Source organism: Dendrobates tinctorius, unplaced genomic scaffold, assembly GCF_039654945.1.
Source record: "Dendrobates tinctorius isolate UK_male_01 unplaced genomic scaffold, ASM3965494v1 ptg000129l, whole genome shotgun sequence".
NCBI classification, from domain to species: Eukaryota; Metazoa; Chordata; class Amphibia; order Anura; family Dendrobatidae; genus Dendrobates; species Dendrobates tinctorius.
In genome coordinates, this window is record NW_027361797.1 from 37,742,212 (window position 1) to 37,755,589 (window position 13,378).

At 43.0% G+C, this 13,378-nt stretch overlaps 1 protein-coding gene across 1 annotated transcript in view; it reads left to right on the forward strand.

Annotated features, from left to right (window-relative positions):
- The window catches only part of VWA3A (von Willebrand factor A domain containing 3A), an 88,299-nt gene that overhangs the window by 42,643 nt on the left and 32,278 nt on the right, over positions 1–13,378 (forward strand). The window contains exons 15-21 of the mRNA XM_073542976.1: positions 1,758–1,861; positions 4,078–4,158; positions 4,610–4,704; positions 5,088–5,207; positions 9,102–9,176; positions 11,406–11,550; positions 11,737–11,908. Coding sequence (XP_073399077.1) covers positions 1,758–1,861; positions 4,078–4,158; positions 4,610–4,704; positions 5,088–5,207; positions 9,102–9,176; positions 11,406–11,550; positions 11,737–11,908 — 792 coding nt within the window. The remainder of the gene's footprint in view (positions 1–1,757; positions 1,862–4,077; positions 4,159–4,609; positions 4,705–5,087; positions 5,208–9,101; positions 9,177–11,405; positions 11,551–11,736; positions 11,909–13,378) is intronic.

Below are 13,378 nucleotides of genomic sequence, written 5' to 3' on the forward strand. Positions count from 1 at the left end.
TTCTCCGCAGCTCCTCCGTCACCCAATGACTGACACTGCCCATAGATCAGGTGCACAGTAGTGTGCCTCCCTGCAGACACCATTCTCCGCAGCTCCTCCGTCACCCAATGACTGACACTGCCCATAGATCAGGTACACAGTAGTGTACTTCCCTGCAGACACCATTCTCCACAGCTCCCCGTCACCCAATGATTGACACTGCCCATAGATCAGGTGCACAGTAGTGTGCCTCCCTGCAGACACCATTCTCCACAGCTCCCCGTCACCCAATGATTGACACTGCCCATAGATCAGGTGCACAGTAGTGTGCCTCCCTGCAGACACCATTCTCCGCAGCTCCCCCATCACCCAATGATTGACACTGCCCAGAGATCAGGTGCACAGTAGTGTGCCTCCCTGCAGACACCATTCTCCACAGCTCCCCCATCACCCAATGATTGACACTGCCCATAGATCAGGTACACAGTAGTGTGCCTCCCTGCAGACACCATTCTCCACAGCTCCCCGTCACCCAATGATTGACACTGCCCATAGATCAGGTACACAGTAGTGTGCCTCCCTGCAGACACCATTCTCCACAGCTCCCCCATCACCCAATGATTGACACTGCCCATAGATCAGGTGCACAGTAGTGTGCCTCCCTGCAGACACCATTCTCCACAGCTCCCCCATCACCCAATGATTGACACTGCCCATAGATCAGGTACACAGTAGTGTGCCTCCCTGCAGACACCTTTCTCCACAGCTCCCCCATCACCCAATGATTGACACTGCCCATAGATCAGGTGCACAGTAGTGTCCCTCCCTGCAGACACCATTCCCCGCAGCTCTCCCATCACCCAATGATTGTCATTGCCCATAGATCAGGTACACAGTAGTGTGCCTCCCGGCAGACACCATTCTCCACAGCTCCCCGTCACCCAATGATTGACACTGCCCATAGATCAGGTACACAGTAGTGTGCCTCCCGGCAGACACCATTCCCCGCAGCTCCCCCATCACCCAATGATTGTCATTGCCCATAGATCAGGTACACAGTAGTGTGCCTCCCGGCAGACACCATTCTCCGCAGCTCCCCCATCAGCCATTTATTGACCCTGCCCGTAGATCAGGTACACAGTAGTATGCCTCCCGGCAGACACCTTTCTCCGCAGCTCCCCCATCACCCATTTATTGACCCTGCCCATAAATCGGACGGCATATTCAGTAGCACCGGTTGCGTCAATGGTTACATGACTTTTACTTTTCTTACTTTCTGCTACAAGTTATAGATTACAAATAATGGCTTTTATGGGTCGAATATTATCAATTTTACAACTTTTACCCCCAAAATATATCAGGATCAAAAAGGACTTGTAACCGGTTACCGCATTCAGTCCGCTCACCTTATCCTCTTTCCCTGCCACACGGGTGAAATTAAGTGACAGCCATCCTGAACATGTTTTTAGATCTGTGCCGTAGTTACAATTCTCTAAATCCCGAGGCTGACACGTCTGGCAGCTAGAAAGATGGCTGCCAGCATTCATATTTCACAGCCTGATGGCTCGTATCACTCAGCATCAATTGCAAGGACGGCATCTGTTCCAATGAATGAAGGAAGGGTTAAATGACGCCGTCCATAGCCCTCAATTCAATTCCCTTTTCTAAACCAGGTACCGAATATCAAAGTAGCTTTTGAATTTTACCTTCACCAACAGCTTGTGCCACGTCACGTTCTATAACATACAAAATTATAGATATTATTATATTGCTTGTAGCCAAAAAGATGACCCTGTACCAAGTACTGGCTCCGAACGCTTATTCCACGGTGGAGGAGTTTGTGCCCATACTTCAGAAAACTGTCTCTTCTACTCTTCTGGAGGTAAGTTATCAGATATTGCCAACCAAGAGCCATAGCTTCTGTTTGTTACGGTTGCTAGTTGTACGAGAGCTTGTTTTGGTGGGGTGAACTATAATTTGTATTGGTCCGTACAACTTTTTGATCTCTTTTTATTCTTTTTTTATTAAACCCAAAAACAGCAATTTTGCCATTTTTTGGGTTTTTTTACATTTACGGGGGATTCACACAATGAACTAAATATTTTGAGATTTTATTAATACGGACAGTAATACCAAATGTTTTTTTTTTCTTTTTAGACTTCAGTTTACATTTCGGATAATAGAAAACACTTTTTATCTTTTTTTATATATATATTTTTATTTAATTTTTTTTTTTATTAGTCCGCTTTAGGGGGACTAGAACCTCTGATCAATTAATATTTTACACTGTGATATTGTAATATTTCAGACTATTGTATTGAATATTGCACACCCCAAAAGTGGTGCATTAAAGTTTGTGAACCCTTCACAATTTTCAATATTTCTGCCTAAATTTGACCTAAAATTACATCATATTTTTGCACAAGTTCTAAAATAGATAACCAAATAAAACCTAAGAGTCCAAAATATTTAATCATTTAATATTACATCTGTGAGCGGCAAAAGTATGTGAACTTTTAGGGTTAGATAATTTGACGGTGAAATTCGAGTCTGGTGTTTGCAGACCATTATTTGGGAGTGGGTGACCTTTTTGCGTTTTATTTGTAGGACATACAGGGTTTGGACAAAATAATGGAAACACCTGGAAACATCAACAAAAGTTAGTTTAATATGGTGTAGGTCCACCTTTTGCGGCGATTACAGCCTCAATTCTCCGAGGTATGGATTCATACAAGGTGTGAATTGTTTCCAAAGGAATTGTAACCCATTCTTCAGTTAAAACACCCTCTAGTTCTTTGAGCGACGATGGCGGCGGAAATTGATGTCTAACTCGAATCTCTAAAATCGACCATAAATGCTCAATAATGTTGAGGTCTGGGGATTGTGGGGGCCAGATGAGATGCACATCTTCATTACAATGTTCCTCGTGCCATGCTTTAGCGATTCTAGCTGTATGAATTGGTGCATTATCATCCTGAAAGATGGCGTTCCCCTCCAGGAACAGTGCTTGAACCATAGGATGCACTTGGTCGCCCAAAATGCCTAAATAATCTCGGCTGTTAATTCTTCCTTGAAGGGATATCATTGGCCCAGCGGATCTCCACGAAATAGCACCCTAGATCATCACAGAACCTCCGCCATGTTTTACGGTTGGGAGAAGGCAGTCTGGATTGAATGCTTCTTTCGGCTGTCTCCAAACGTACACTAGGCCGGAGGTCGAAAATAGGGTAAACGATGATTCGTCTGAGAATATCACGTTTCCACAGCTCGAGGGACCAATTCTGGAAGTTTCTACACCACTCTAAACGCTTGGAAACATTTGTCATTGAGAGCAGCGGTTTTCGAATTGCAGCTCTTCCGTGGAATCCAGATTTGTGCAGCTCCCGACGAACAGTTTTCGTGGAAACTGGGTTCTGTAGGTGTTCATTGAGCTCAGCAGTGATTTTCGTAGCCGTGGTCTTGCGATCCTCTCTCACAATTCACTTTAGAGTCCGACGGTCTCTCTCAGTCAACTTCGACTTTCGGCCGGACCTGTGCTTTGCTGCGGACGTTTTTCCTTCTCTTTCAAACGCAGTCATTACTTTGGAGACAGTACCTCTTGACACGCCAAGCATTCGGGCACTTTCGGTTACACTAGTGCCTGCCATACGAGCACCAACAATTTGGCCTCTTTGAAAATCTGAGAGGTCTGCCATTGGTATCAGGTTCTCATCAATGTTCTTACAATTCTGCAAAACAAACAGTTAATTTATATACACATATCACATGACTCAAATAATCAACTACAAAACATTACCATATGTCACGGTTTGCTTGTTTATAACATGTTTGAAGATTATGATGCCAAAACGTTATGTGTTTCCATTATTTTGTCCAACCCTTGTATTTGTTTTCCTACATTCTGTTGTCTTAGCTCGGTTGTGTGATGTAGATGCGTCTTATAATCCGAAAAAATATGGTTGATTAATAAACTTATATTACAAAAGTAGTAATAAACTTTTTTTAGTATCTGTTAAATATATACGAGTGTGTAGAGTTACACCTTTATATTGTTTCACTGCTTGTATAATTAATTTTATTTGTTATATTATTTTTTAGCGAGCAATGATGCAATTTGAGTGGCATGATGGAACTGTTAAAAATATACATGTGGATCCTCCAGTGCTTTATGATTATCAGGTAACTTTTCTGATCATTATTTTAAGTATACCCATGAATGAGTTATATATTTTTAATATTAACACTCTAAAATACAAATGTTTTAAGAGGCACGCTGGATAGCTATTTTTGTGATTTAGTAAAAATCTTTTTAATTTTTGCTTGTTTTGAGCCTAGACGTTCAATGGGAGGTCCAATTAATGAGTGACACCTACTATGTATGTACACTTTTACAAAAATAGCTGTCAATCACTAATAAGACCGCCCACTGGACTCCCAAGGTCAAAATGAGCACAAATTAAAATGGAAAAGATTACAAAATTGTACAGCGTTTTTCCCGCAAAATTATTGTATAGAGCCACAGATGGCATACTCATTTAAACCATTACAGACCTAAAAAAAAAAGCAGATGATCAGTTCGTGAACAGCAAATAAAAGCTAGTTATGAATCTTTATAAAATTTGGTTTTCAGAAACAGTTAGCCAAAATGGCTCGGACCTATGAGAAAAGAATAAACTGGCTTACAAAAGGAAGCAGGAGACAGTGGGGAACAGTTTGTGAAAAAAGGTGTGTGTTAAGTTTTCCTTAAAACAGAATCCTACAAATGTTTAACGCAGATCTGCCGTCTTAATGTAAATCATGACTTGATTACAAAGAGTCCAAACGGTAGCCAGCACTCACATCTTATTAAAAGAATTGCTATACTAATCCAGAAGTATAAAAGGCACAAAAAATGGTTGACCACAACCGCACAAAAATTAAAAGGGAAGAAAAAAAATATCCCCTGGAAACATGTTTCAGACCTTTCAAATAGAAATAAACGCTGTATGTCATCGGTCATTTTATGATAATATACATAGCACATCTCTGTGTTGTCCTGAGCATGTATGTGCTGTGTGTTGTGATGGTTCATGTATATGCTCAGGTTTGTACTTTACTTTTTCTTGAAGGGTTGTGCTGCTTGTGGACTTATCCCTCGAGAACGCCTTGCACATTATACACATTCAGCATTCTCTGCGACTTTTACTGGAAGAACAAATGGCAAACAAGGATTTATTTAACATTATAGTGTAAGTTGTTCTGTCTTCTAGCTACAGTTCTAGCCAAACCCCACTTGTAAGTCATCTCAGTGCAATATCTATTATTCCTGCTGGAGAAAAAAAGTTGCATTTAAGGGGGTTGTCCGGGCTTTTCACATAATCACAGTACATATCTGGGCTGCAGAATTATGACAATAAGTAATTTACTTTCTGTCACTAGTTTGCGCGGTTTTCTAGATATTCTGAACAGAACGTCCAAGGGGGGGGTGTGTTATGGCATTGAAATGAGAACTATTCGTAACCTCCAACTCTACGCCAAAAATGCCCTCTATAGCAACAACCCCAAATCTGCTGCTGTGTGAAGACATCAGTGACACAGAGCTGTCTCATTCACACAGCAGAGGCTTTGTCACACAACAGATTACATCAGTGACTGCCATCCCCTGTGCAGATTAGAAGCTGCAGACCCCCATCACTGGCCATCACACAGTCTGTTCTCACTGCTGCCAGCAGCCTGGGACAGTGAGGGAAGGAATTACTGATAATGAGTTATGTATTGTAATCATGGAGTGGCCCAGAATACAGGACGATTTTCCCTCCTCATTAGTTTCACTTTCCATAGATCACTGTTCAGTGTGTGTCTGAGGGAGGAGCAGCTGCTCTCTGCACTGAGGCTGCTGGAGGGGAAGAATTCGTTAGGCTGAGTTCACACGTGGTGTTTTTTTCGCACTTCCGCGGCGGTTTTAACCGCGCAATTTTGCAGCGAAAAATAAGCATCCCATGCATTCCTATGGGATTCCGCAATGCTGTGCTAATGCTGTGGTTTTTACCGCAGCGGAATCGCTTCGCGGTAAAAAACGCAGCATGCTCTTTAATTTTGCGGAATCGCGGCGATCCCGCACCCATAGGAATGCATTGTTCTGCTTACTTTCCGCATGTGGCTGTGCACACCATGCGAAAAGTAAGCAGAACATTTGCGGATGGTACCCACGGTCCGGAGGAGAGGAGACTGTCCTCCGGGCTTTGGGTACCATATCCCTGTAAAAAATAGAATTTAAAATAAAAAATACTGTTATTCTCACCTTCCGACGTCCCGCGCAGCCTTCCCGCCTCTCTCCATGCTCCCGGTCCCAGTAAGCCTTTGCGAGCGATGACGTCCGTTCTCACGGGATTGCGAAGTCTCGTGGTCATTCGCGCGACGTCATCGCAAATGACCGCGAGACGTCGCGATCCCGCGAGAACAGACGTCATCGCGGTAATTGTCGCAAAGGATTACTGGGACCGTGAGCGTGGAGAGAGGCGGGAAGGCTGCGCGGGACGTCGGAAGGTGAGAATAACAATATTTTTTTTTTTATTATTATTTACATTCTATCTTTTACTCTTGATACCGCATAGGTGGCCTCAATAGTAAAAAGTTGGTCACGCTCGTCAAGCACTGTGTTTGACGAGTGTGACCAACCTGTCAATCAGTTCTCCAAAGCGATGCTACAGATCGCTTGGAAAACGCTAGCAATTCTGCAAGCTAATTACGCTTGCAAAAATGCTAGTTTTTCCACGGGAATTTAAAATGCGATTTTCCAGCGGAATGGAATTCCAGAATTCTTGCGGCAATTTCCGCGAGAGTTCTGCTACGTGTGATGAGGGCTGCTTCATGTGGACTGGGAGGGCCTGTAGCTATGGAGGGTGGGGTTGTTGCTATAGAGGGCATGTTTGGAGTAGAGTAGGAGGTTACAACTAGCTCTCATTTCAATGCCATAACACCCCCCCCCTTGGACGTTCTGTTCAGAATATCTAGAAAACCGTGCAAACTAGTGACAGAAAGTAAATTACTTATTGTCATAATTCTGCAGCCCAGATATGTACTGAGATTATGTGAAAAGCCCGGACAACCCCTTTAACTTTTGGCTTGTGATATTCACACAATCGGAATGTCACGATCCATCTTTGGATCTGTCAGATTCTAGATTCTTGTTTATAAACTTTTTCTCTTTCTGGCCATTGGGGGTTAATGTCAGTTTTGCCCCCGGTGGCCGCTGGTGTTACTACAACTGTAGTTGGTCTGCTGATGGGTTTATTCCCCCCGGTGGCTGCTGGTGTTACTGCATGGTGATTAATTATCTATGCAGGTGGGTTCCACTCCCTCTTCCCTTTATAAGGCCACCTGGTGCTGCAGCTCACTGTTGGTAACAGGGCTGTGGAGTCGGTAAGCCAAACCTGCGACTCCGACTCCTCAATTTCCCTTACACCGACTCCGACTCCAACTCCGACTCCGACTCCACGACTCCGACTCCCACACATATTGCTTATATTTAAGTGAAAAATTTATTGTAGTACAATGTGAACCTCAGACATTTAATCATTTTTATGATCCAATAATCAAGATATTTAGATAGAACAGAATATATATTGGTGTACTACCCAGTTTTCATTCTTTTTGGTACAGATACGATATGGATAGACAGATATGGATAAATGGATAGATAGAGCAGATTTCTAATCTGCTTTTGCTATTGAAAACATTATCTATGAGCTCAAAAACCTTTCAGGTGATGCAGTTTTTTAAAAAGATGATCAGCTTTTGCAGCTGAAAAACGTATCCCCAAAAAACACAGGAAAAACGCTGTGTGTGAATGTAGCCTTAGATCAGGAATATAACAGCCATTTATAGGACATTTCATAACTTTCCCAAATTCCTATGAAAAAATATTCAGCACATCCTGCATTGAATTACTGTACCCAATTTATTATATATTTTAGGAGTCGGAGTCGGTCCATTTTATACCGACTCCAACTCCGACTCCGACTCCACCAAAATGAGCACCGACTCCACGACTCCGACTCCGACTCCACAGCCCTGGTTGGTAATACTGATCATTTGCTAACCAACCTTTCGTGTTATTGGTGCAGTTCACTTTATTCCCTGGCTAAACAGGAGGTAGGGACAGGTTGAGGACTTGGGCCTCACTACCATCAAGTGTACCCCCAAGTTAATGAGAGTCAGGGCACTCCCTTTAGCCTGAGGGGCAGTTCAGGGGCCCTGGCTCCACGTCTCCTGTTTCCCCGCAACTGCTCCGTGACATGGAATTTTTGCAATACTTCCAAGATGATATGATTTTTTTCCGTAGTAAAGTAAACCTAAACTTTCAAAGGAACCTGACACATACAGAAATGCCATTTACCTGCAGATATATTGGTAATTTGCAGATAAATACAGTTTAAATTCTACGTCTCAGGCTTACTGGAGCAGTGGCTACAGGGAGAAAATGAAATTGTATTTTACTTGCAGCCTCCAGTCATTGTGCAGGGGTCTTTAACTGTCCCCTCACCGCTCACTACACAGTGAACACACTGTAAGGATTCCTCGGCACTTTGATTGACAGCGTATGTGGTTGGCCTCGTCCAACTTACTAAATCCCATCTTCTTTTAGAAAAGTGCGAGCGCCACACACAATCAGAAAATGTTCTTTTCTTGCGCAAAAGATTTGTGACTTTTTTCCAACATAAAACTGGTGCAAATAGTTTGATAAATCTCCACAAAAGTCCTGAAAGATATTTTTTAATATACACTCACCTTTCTTATAGAGATGAGAAAAAAATTCAAACTACTTATGTCCCGGTGCGGCGTTCAATTTGGTTCCTCGTGGCAGCTGGACCAGGACAGTCTTCACTTCTGTGTTGGCAGTCCTCTACCCAGCATCCCGGGTTCTTCTTCTGCTTATTAGGCCCGCAGCATTATGTCATGACGTTATGTGATGCCTAATCACTTTGCAAGCTACAGATCTACTCCCGATGCCTGGTAGAGGATTGCAAGCGAAAACTGTCACGGAGCATCAAACTGGAAGACAGATCAGGGTAGTTTGAATCTTTTTGCTCATCTCTACAATCTTATATCACAGTTACTGATTACTACTTTATACGTTGCAGATTCGGGAGTGATGTACACGTTTGGAAGGAAGGAATGGTTCCCACGACATCTGAAAACTTGCAGAACGCATGGGAGTAGGCAGTCTCACTCTTTCTAGACATCATTTTTAATGTTCAGTAGGGTCAATATTTTGCTTTTGTTAGTGCCACTGTTATAACTATCTGTCAGGAATCTTAAAAAAGTAATATGAAGAGAACTATTTAAGGGTTTGACCAGGGCTTTTATATTGATGACCTATCCTATAGATAAGTCATTAATATCTGATGGGTCGGGTAGTGACACCTGGTACCCCGCCTATCAGCTGTTCCCAGTGCCGGTGGAAGTTCTTAATTGCGGATTATTTTTTGTAGTGTACAGTTGATTTCCATGGAGCTTGGTTTCCAGATCCTGGCTAAGAGTGTCAGTAGTTACTTCCAGGAGAGGATGACTCCTAATGTAAAATATAATCTATTATATTAAATATAATATATCATTATATTAAAATATAATTTCTATGCAGCAGTTACCTACTCTCTTCCCTCCTCTCCCTCTCATCTGCTGAAGAGGTGCAGTTGTAAGTCACCAGCCCAGCAGCTGTCAGAGCAGGTCTGCTAATCACAGCTTTCATTGTCCATGTGCTTGTTCAAATGCACAGTTATCTCTATAAATACTGTGATAACAGTTTAAACTCCAGAACAAACCACTGATAGCTGAATGTGTTATAGCAGAACTTGTGCTGAGCGTTATAGTTCTACTCTTACTACTGTTCTATTAGTCACCAGAGCTGTCACTCAAGGAGGGGAACCCACCCTGCTAGAAATCAGGGCATGAAAGCTGTGTGCTGCTCAAGAGAAAAATTAAGAATACTCCTTTTAATAAAATAAAAAATCTGGATGTTTATCGGCATAATTATACCTACCTGGAGACTCATATTAACCAAGTAATTTCATCATATACAGAATACACTAAAAAGAAAATATGTGGAATTGATTTTTTTTTCACTATTTCATCCCACTTGGAATTATTTCCTGTTTTCCAGTAGTTTATCGTATTTTTCAGACTATAAGATGCACTTTTGTCCCCCCAAAATTTGGTGAAAACGGGTGTGCGTCTTATAGTAGGAAGATACCATACTTACAATTAGTGAGGTGGCAGCAGGAGTCGGGCGATTCTTCCTGTGGTCCGATGCTGCAGGGCGATGATCTCACTCCCAGTCCGGTGCGACAGGCTTGCCGGTGCTTGGTGGTAAGGGGGCTCCGGCGACATTTTGTGAAAACCCTGAGCCCGTGCACTTCCATTGCCTCGATGCTGTGGCCTCAGGGAAAATGGTCGCCAGAGTTGGTGCATGCACAGATTGAGATCTCGTCAACGAAATCGCGTCCCGAGTTCTCAATCTGTGCATACGCCGCCTCCTGCGGCCATTTTGCCGGAGGCCACAGCATCGAGGCAATAGAAGTGCGGGGGCTCCGGGCTTTCACAGAATGTCGCCGGAGCCCCTGCAGCACCAGCCTTTGGATGGGATTTCCCAGAGACCACTAATCGCAGTAATGGACGGGCTGGGGCTCCCAGCTTTCACAAAATGTCGGCGGAGCCCCCCGCACCACCGAGCACCGCCGAACCTGCCGCACCAGTTTCGTTCATATCATTGCCGGACCACCAAACACCCTCTGTGACTCCGCTCCAGCAGCGCTGCTGATCTCCCCCCCACAGAGTAAGCTGAGTTCAGGACTGTAAGACGGGTCCCCATTTGACGCATTATTTTTTTTTCCCCCATTTTCCTTCTGAACATTTTTGGTGCGTCTTATGGTCCGGTGCGTCTTATAGTCCGAAAAATACGGTAAATGGTGCAATTAATGATGTCAATAAAAAATACAAACCGTCCTGCAAAAAAAAACAAACCCTCGTACGGCTTTGCCGACATTAAAATAAAAAGTTATATCTCTTGGAAAGAGGAATGAAGAAAACAAATGTACAAAAGCAAAAATTGGCTGTGACATGAAGGGGTTAATAATAGAGTTGAGCGACTTTGGTCGGATCGGGTTTCATGAAACAAAATTTGTTTCAGATGAAACTCGTCCGACTAGGGCAAAAAAAGTCGGAGTTTCGTCCGCTCAATGCCGACTTTTATTCCCCATTGACTTGCATTGGGGTCGGGTTTCGGACGAAACTCCGGCTTTTTTTGCCCTAGTCGGACGAGTTTCATCTGAAACAAATTTTGTTTCATGAAACCCAATCCGAGCAAAGTCGCTCAACTCTAGTTAATAATAATAATACATATTATTAGATTTTATATGAATATTAATGATTGATTTTTCTATTTCCAGGTGGTTGCTGACTTTGGAGTGTGAGGGCTCCAGGAATACTCTTAGTGCCATTAAAACAGCAATAGAGTGCAACTTCATCGATAAGGAAAACCAAGAATCTCAGGGAATGTATTTATTTACAAGTGGGATTCCAGATCAGGATGTGGTGAGTGGCAATTTGTAGGGTATTTTTTAATGCTTTAGTGTTTTTTCTTTTTTTATTTAAACATCACAACAATAGGCATGTTAGTCAACAGGCAGTCCGCATCTCCATACAGCAGACAAATGGACAACTTCTATAGAATTTTCATATTTAGCTGCTAATAACATTTTTTTTTCTTTAACACCTCAGAATGTAGTTCATGCCTACTTGTCAGAGGCAGTCAGCGGATGCGATCTACAGCTCCATGCTTGTCTATTTACCGTCAGTGAGGACGGTGGCAATGACAGAAGTGATGCGGCACGAGTTTTACAGGACTTAGCCCATGTCACTAATGGAAGATATCACTGGTTTAATGACACAGGTAAGAAAATTGCACTTAGTAGCCTGCTATACCTAACAGAAATAGTTCAGGTAAAAAAAAACAACCCAAAATTATTCTCTGTGCTTAGAGCTATATATTAAACTCTTAAAGGTAATTTGTCACCAGGCTTTTGCTACCCCATCGGAGAGCATCATGATATAAGGGCAGAGACCCTGCTGCTGCTTCTGTCTATGTGCTACAGAAAAATAACAGCAGGAGTCCATTTCTCTGACCGCTGTGTATTGGAGACATCACAGCTGCTCTTCTCCATCCACTGTCTCAGAGAGAACTGAAAATTGTAGATAGAGCAAAAATTGGTGAAGAACTGCAAGCTTTTTATTTCAACTATCAGTGCACGGTCTTGTTAGTGATCTTAACCCTTGGTGAAGGAGACCTTATATTCTCTCATCTGAGAGAATCTGGTCAATTATGCAAAACTCACTTTGATCAGACTCTGATAAGGGTTTGATCAGAGTGTGATCAAAGGGTAATCTGATTCTCTCAGAAGAGGAGAAGATGGAGAAAAAAAAATCTCCATTTTGTCAGTCCGTGAAAATAGGGCTGCGCTCAGATGTCATCGGAATGCAGTCCGATGGGTTCCCCAAACTCATTGACTTGCATGGCAGATTGCGGTCCAGTTATCGGATCAAACTCAGGCATGCTCCATTTTTTTTTCTGACAGGTGCTCAGCCCCATAGAATAACCTTTCCAAAACTGAAATTCTTCTGCTCCCTTCGTCTACTGATTTCCCTAAATCTGACATTTCCCTCTACGTGGGTGGCACTATAATAACGTCTAGGCAGTAGACGCACTGTCTGGATGTTACTGTATGTTTGACACCAATCTTCCCTTCACCTCCCGTATACAATCTCTTGCTGCTTACACCTAAAGAACATCTCTAGAATCTGCCCCTTTCTCACCAGGGAAACAGCAAAAACCCTCACTGTTGCCCTGATCCACTCCCGCCTGGACTACTGCAATTGTCTATTAACTGGCCTCCACCTCACTCGAAGTTTCCCCTCCAGTCCATCCTTAATGCAAAAGCCAGTGTAATCTATCTGGCTAATCGGTACTTGGACGCCTCCGATCTGTGCCAGTGATTGCACTGGCTGCCCATACATTATAGGATCCAATTTAAATTGCTTGTTCTCACCCACAAAGCTCTCCACAGTTCGGAACCCCCTACATCTCCTCACTCATTACTGTTTATCGGCCTACCCTCTCGTTACGCTCCGCAAGCGACTTTCGACTAACCGCTGCATTAATCCATACCTCCCATTCCTGGTTCCAAAACTTCTCCCGAGTTGCACCAATTCTCTGGAATGCTCTACCCAAAAAAATTAGGACTAACCACAACTTACACAGTTTTAGGTGCTCCCTAAAAACACATCTGTTTGTGGAGGCCTATTGTATTCCTTAATTGAAGTCCTTTTCTGTACTTTGCTTCCCCCCCCCACCTGATTGTAGATT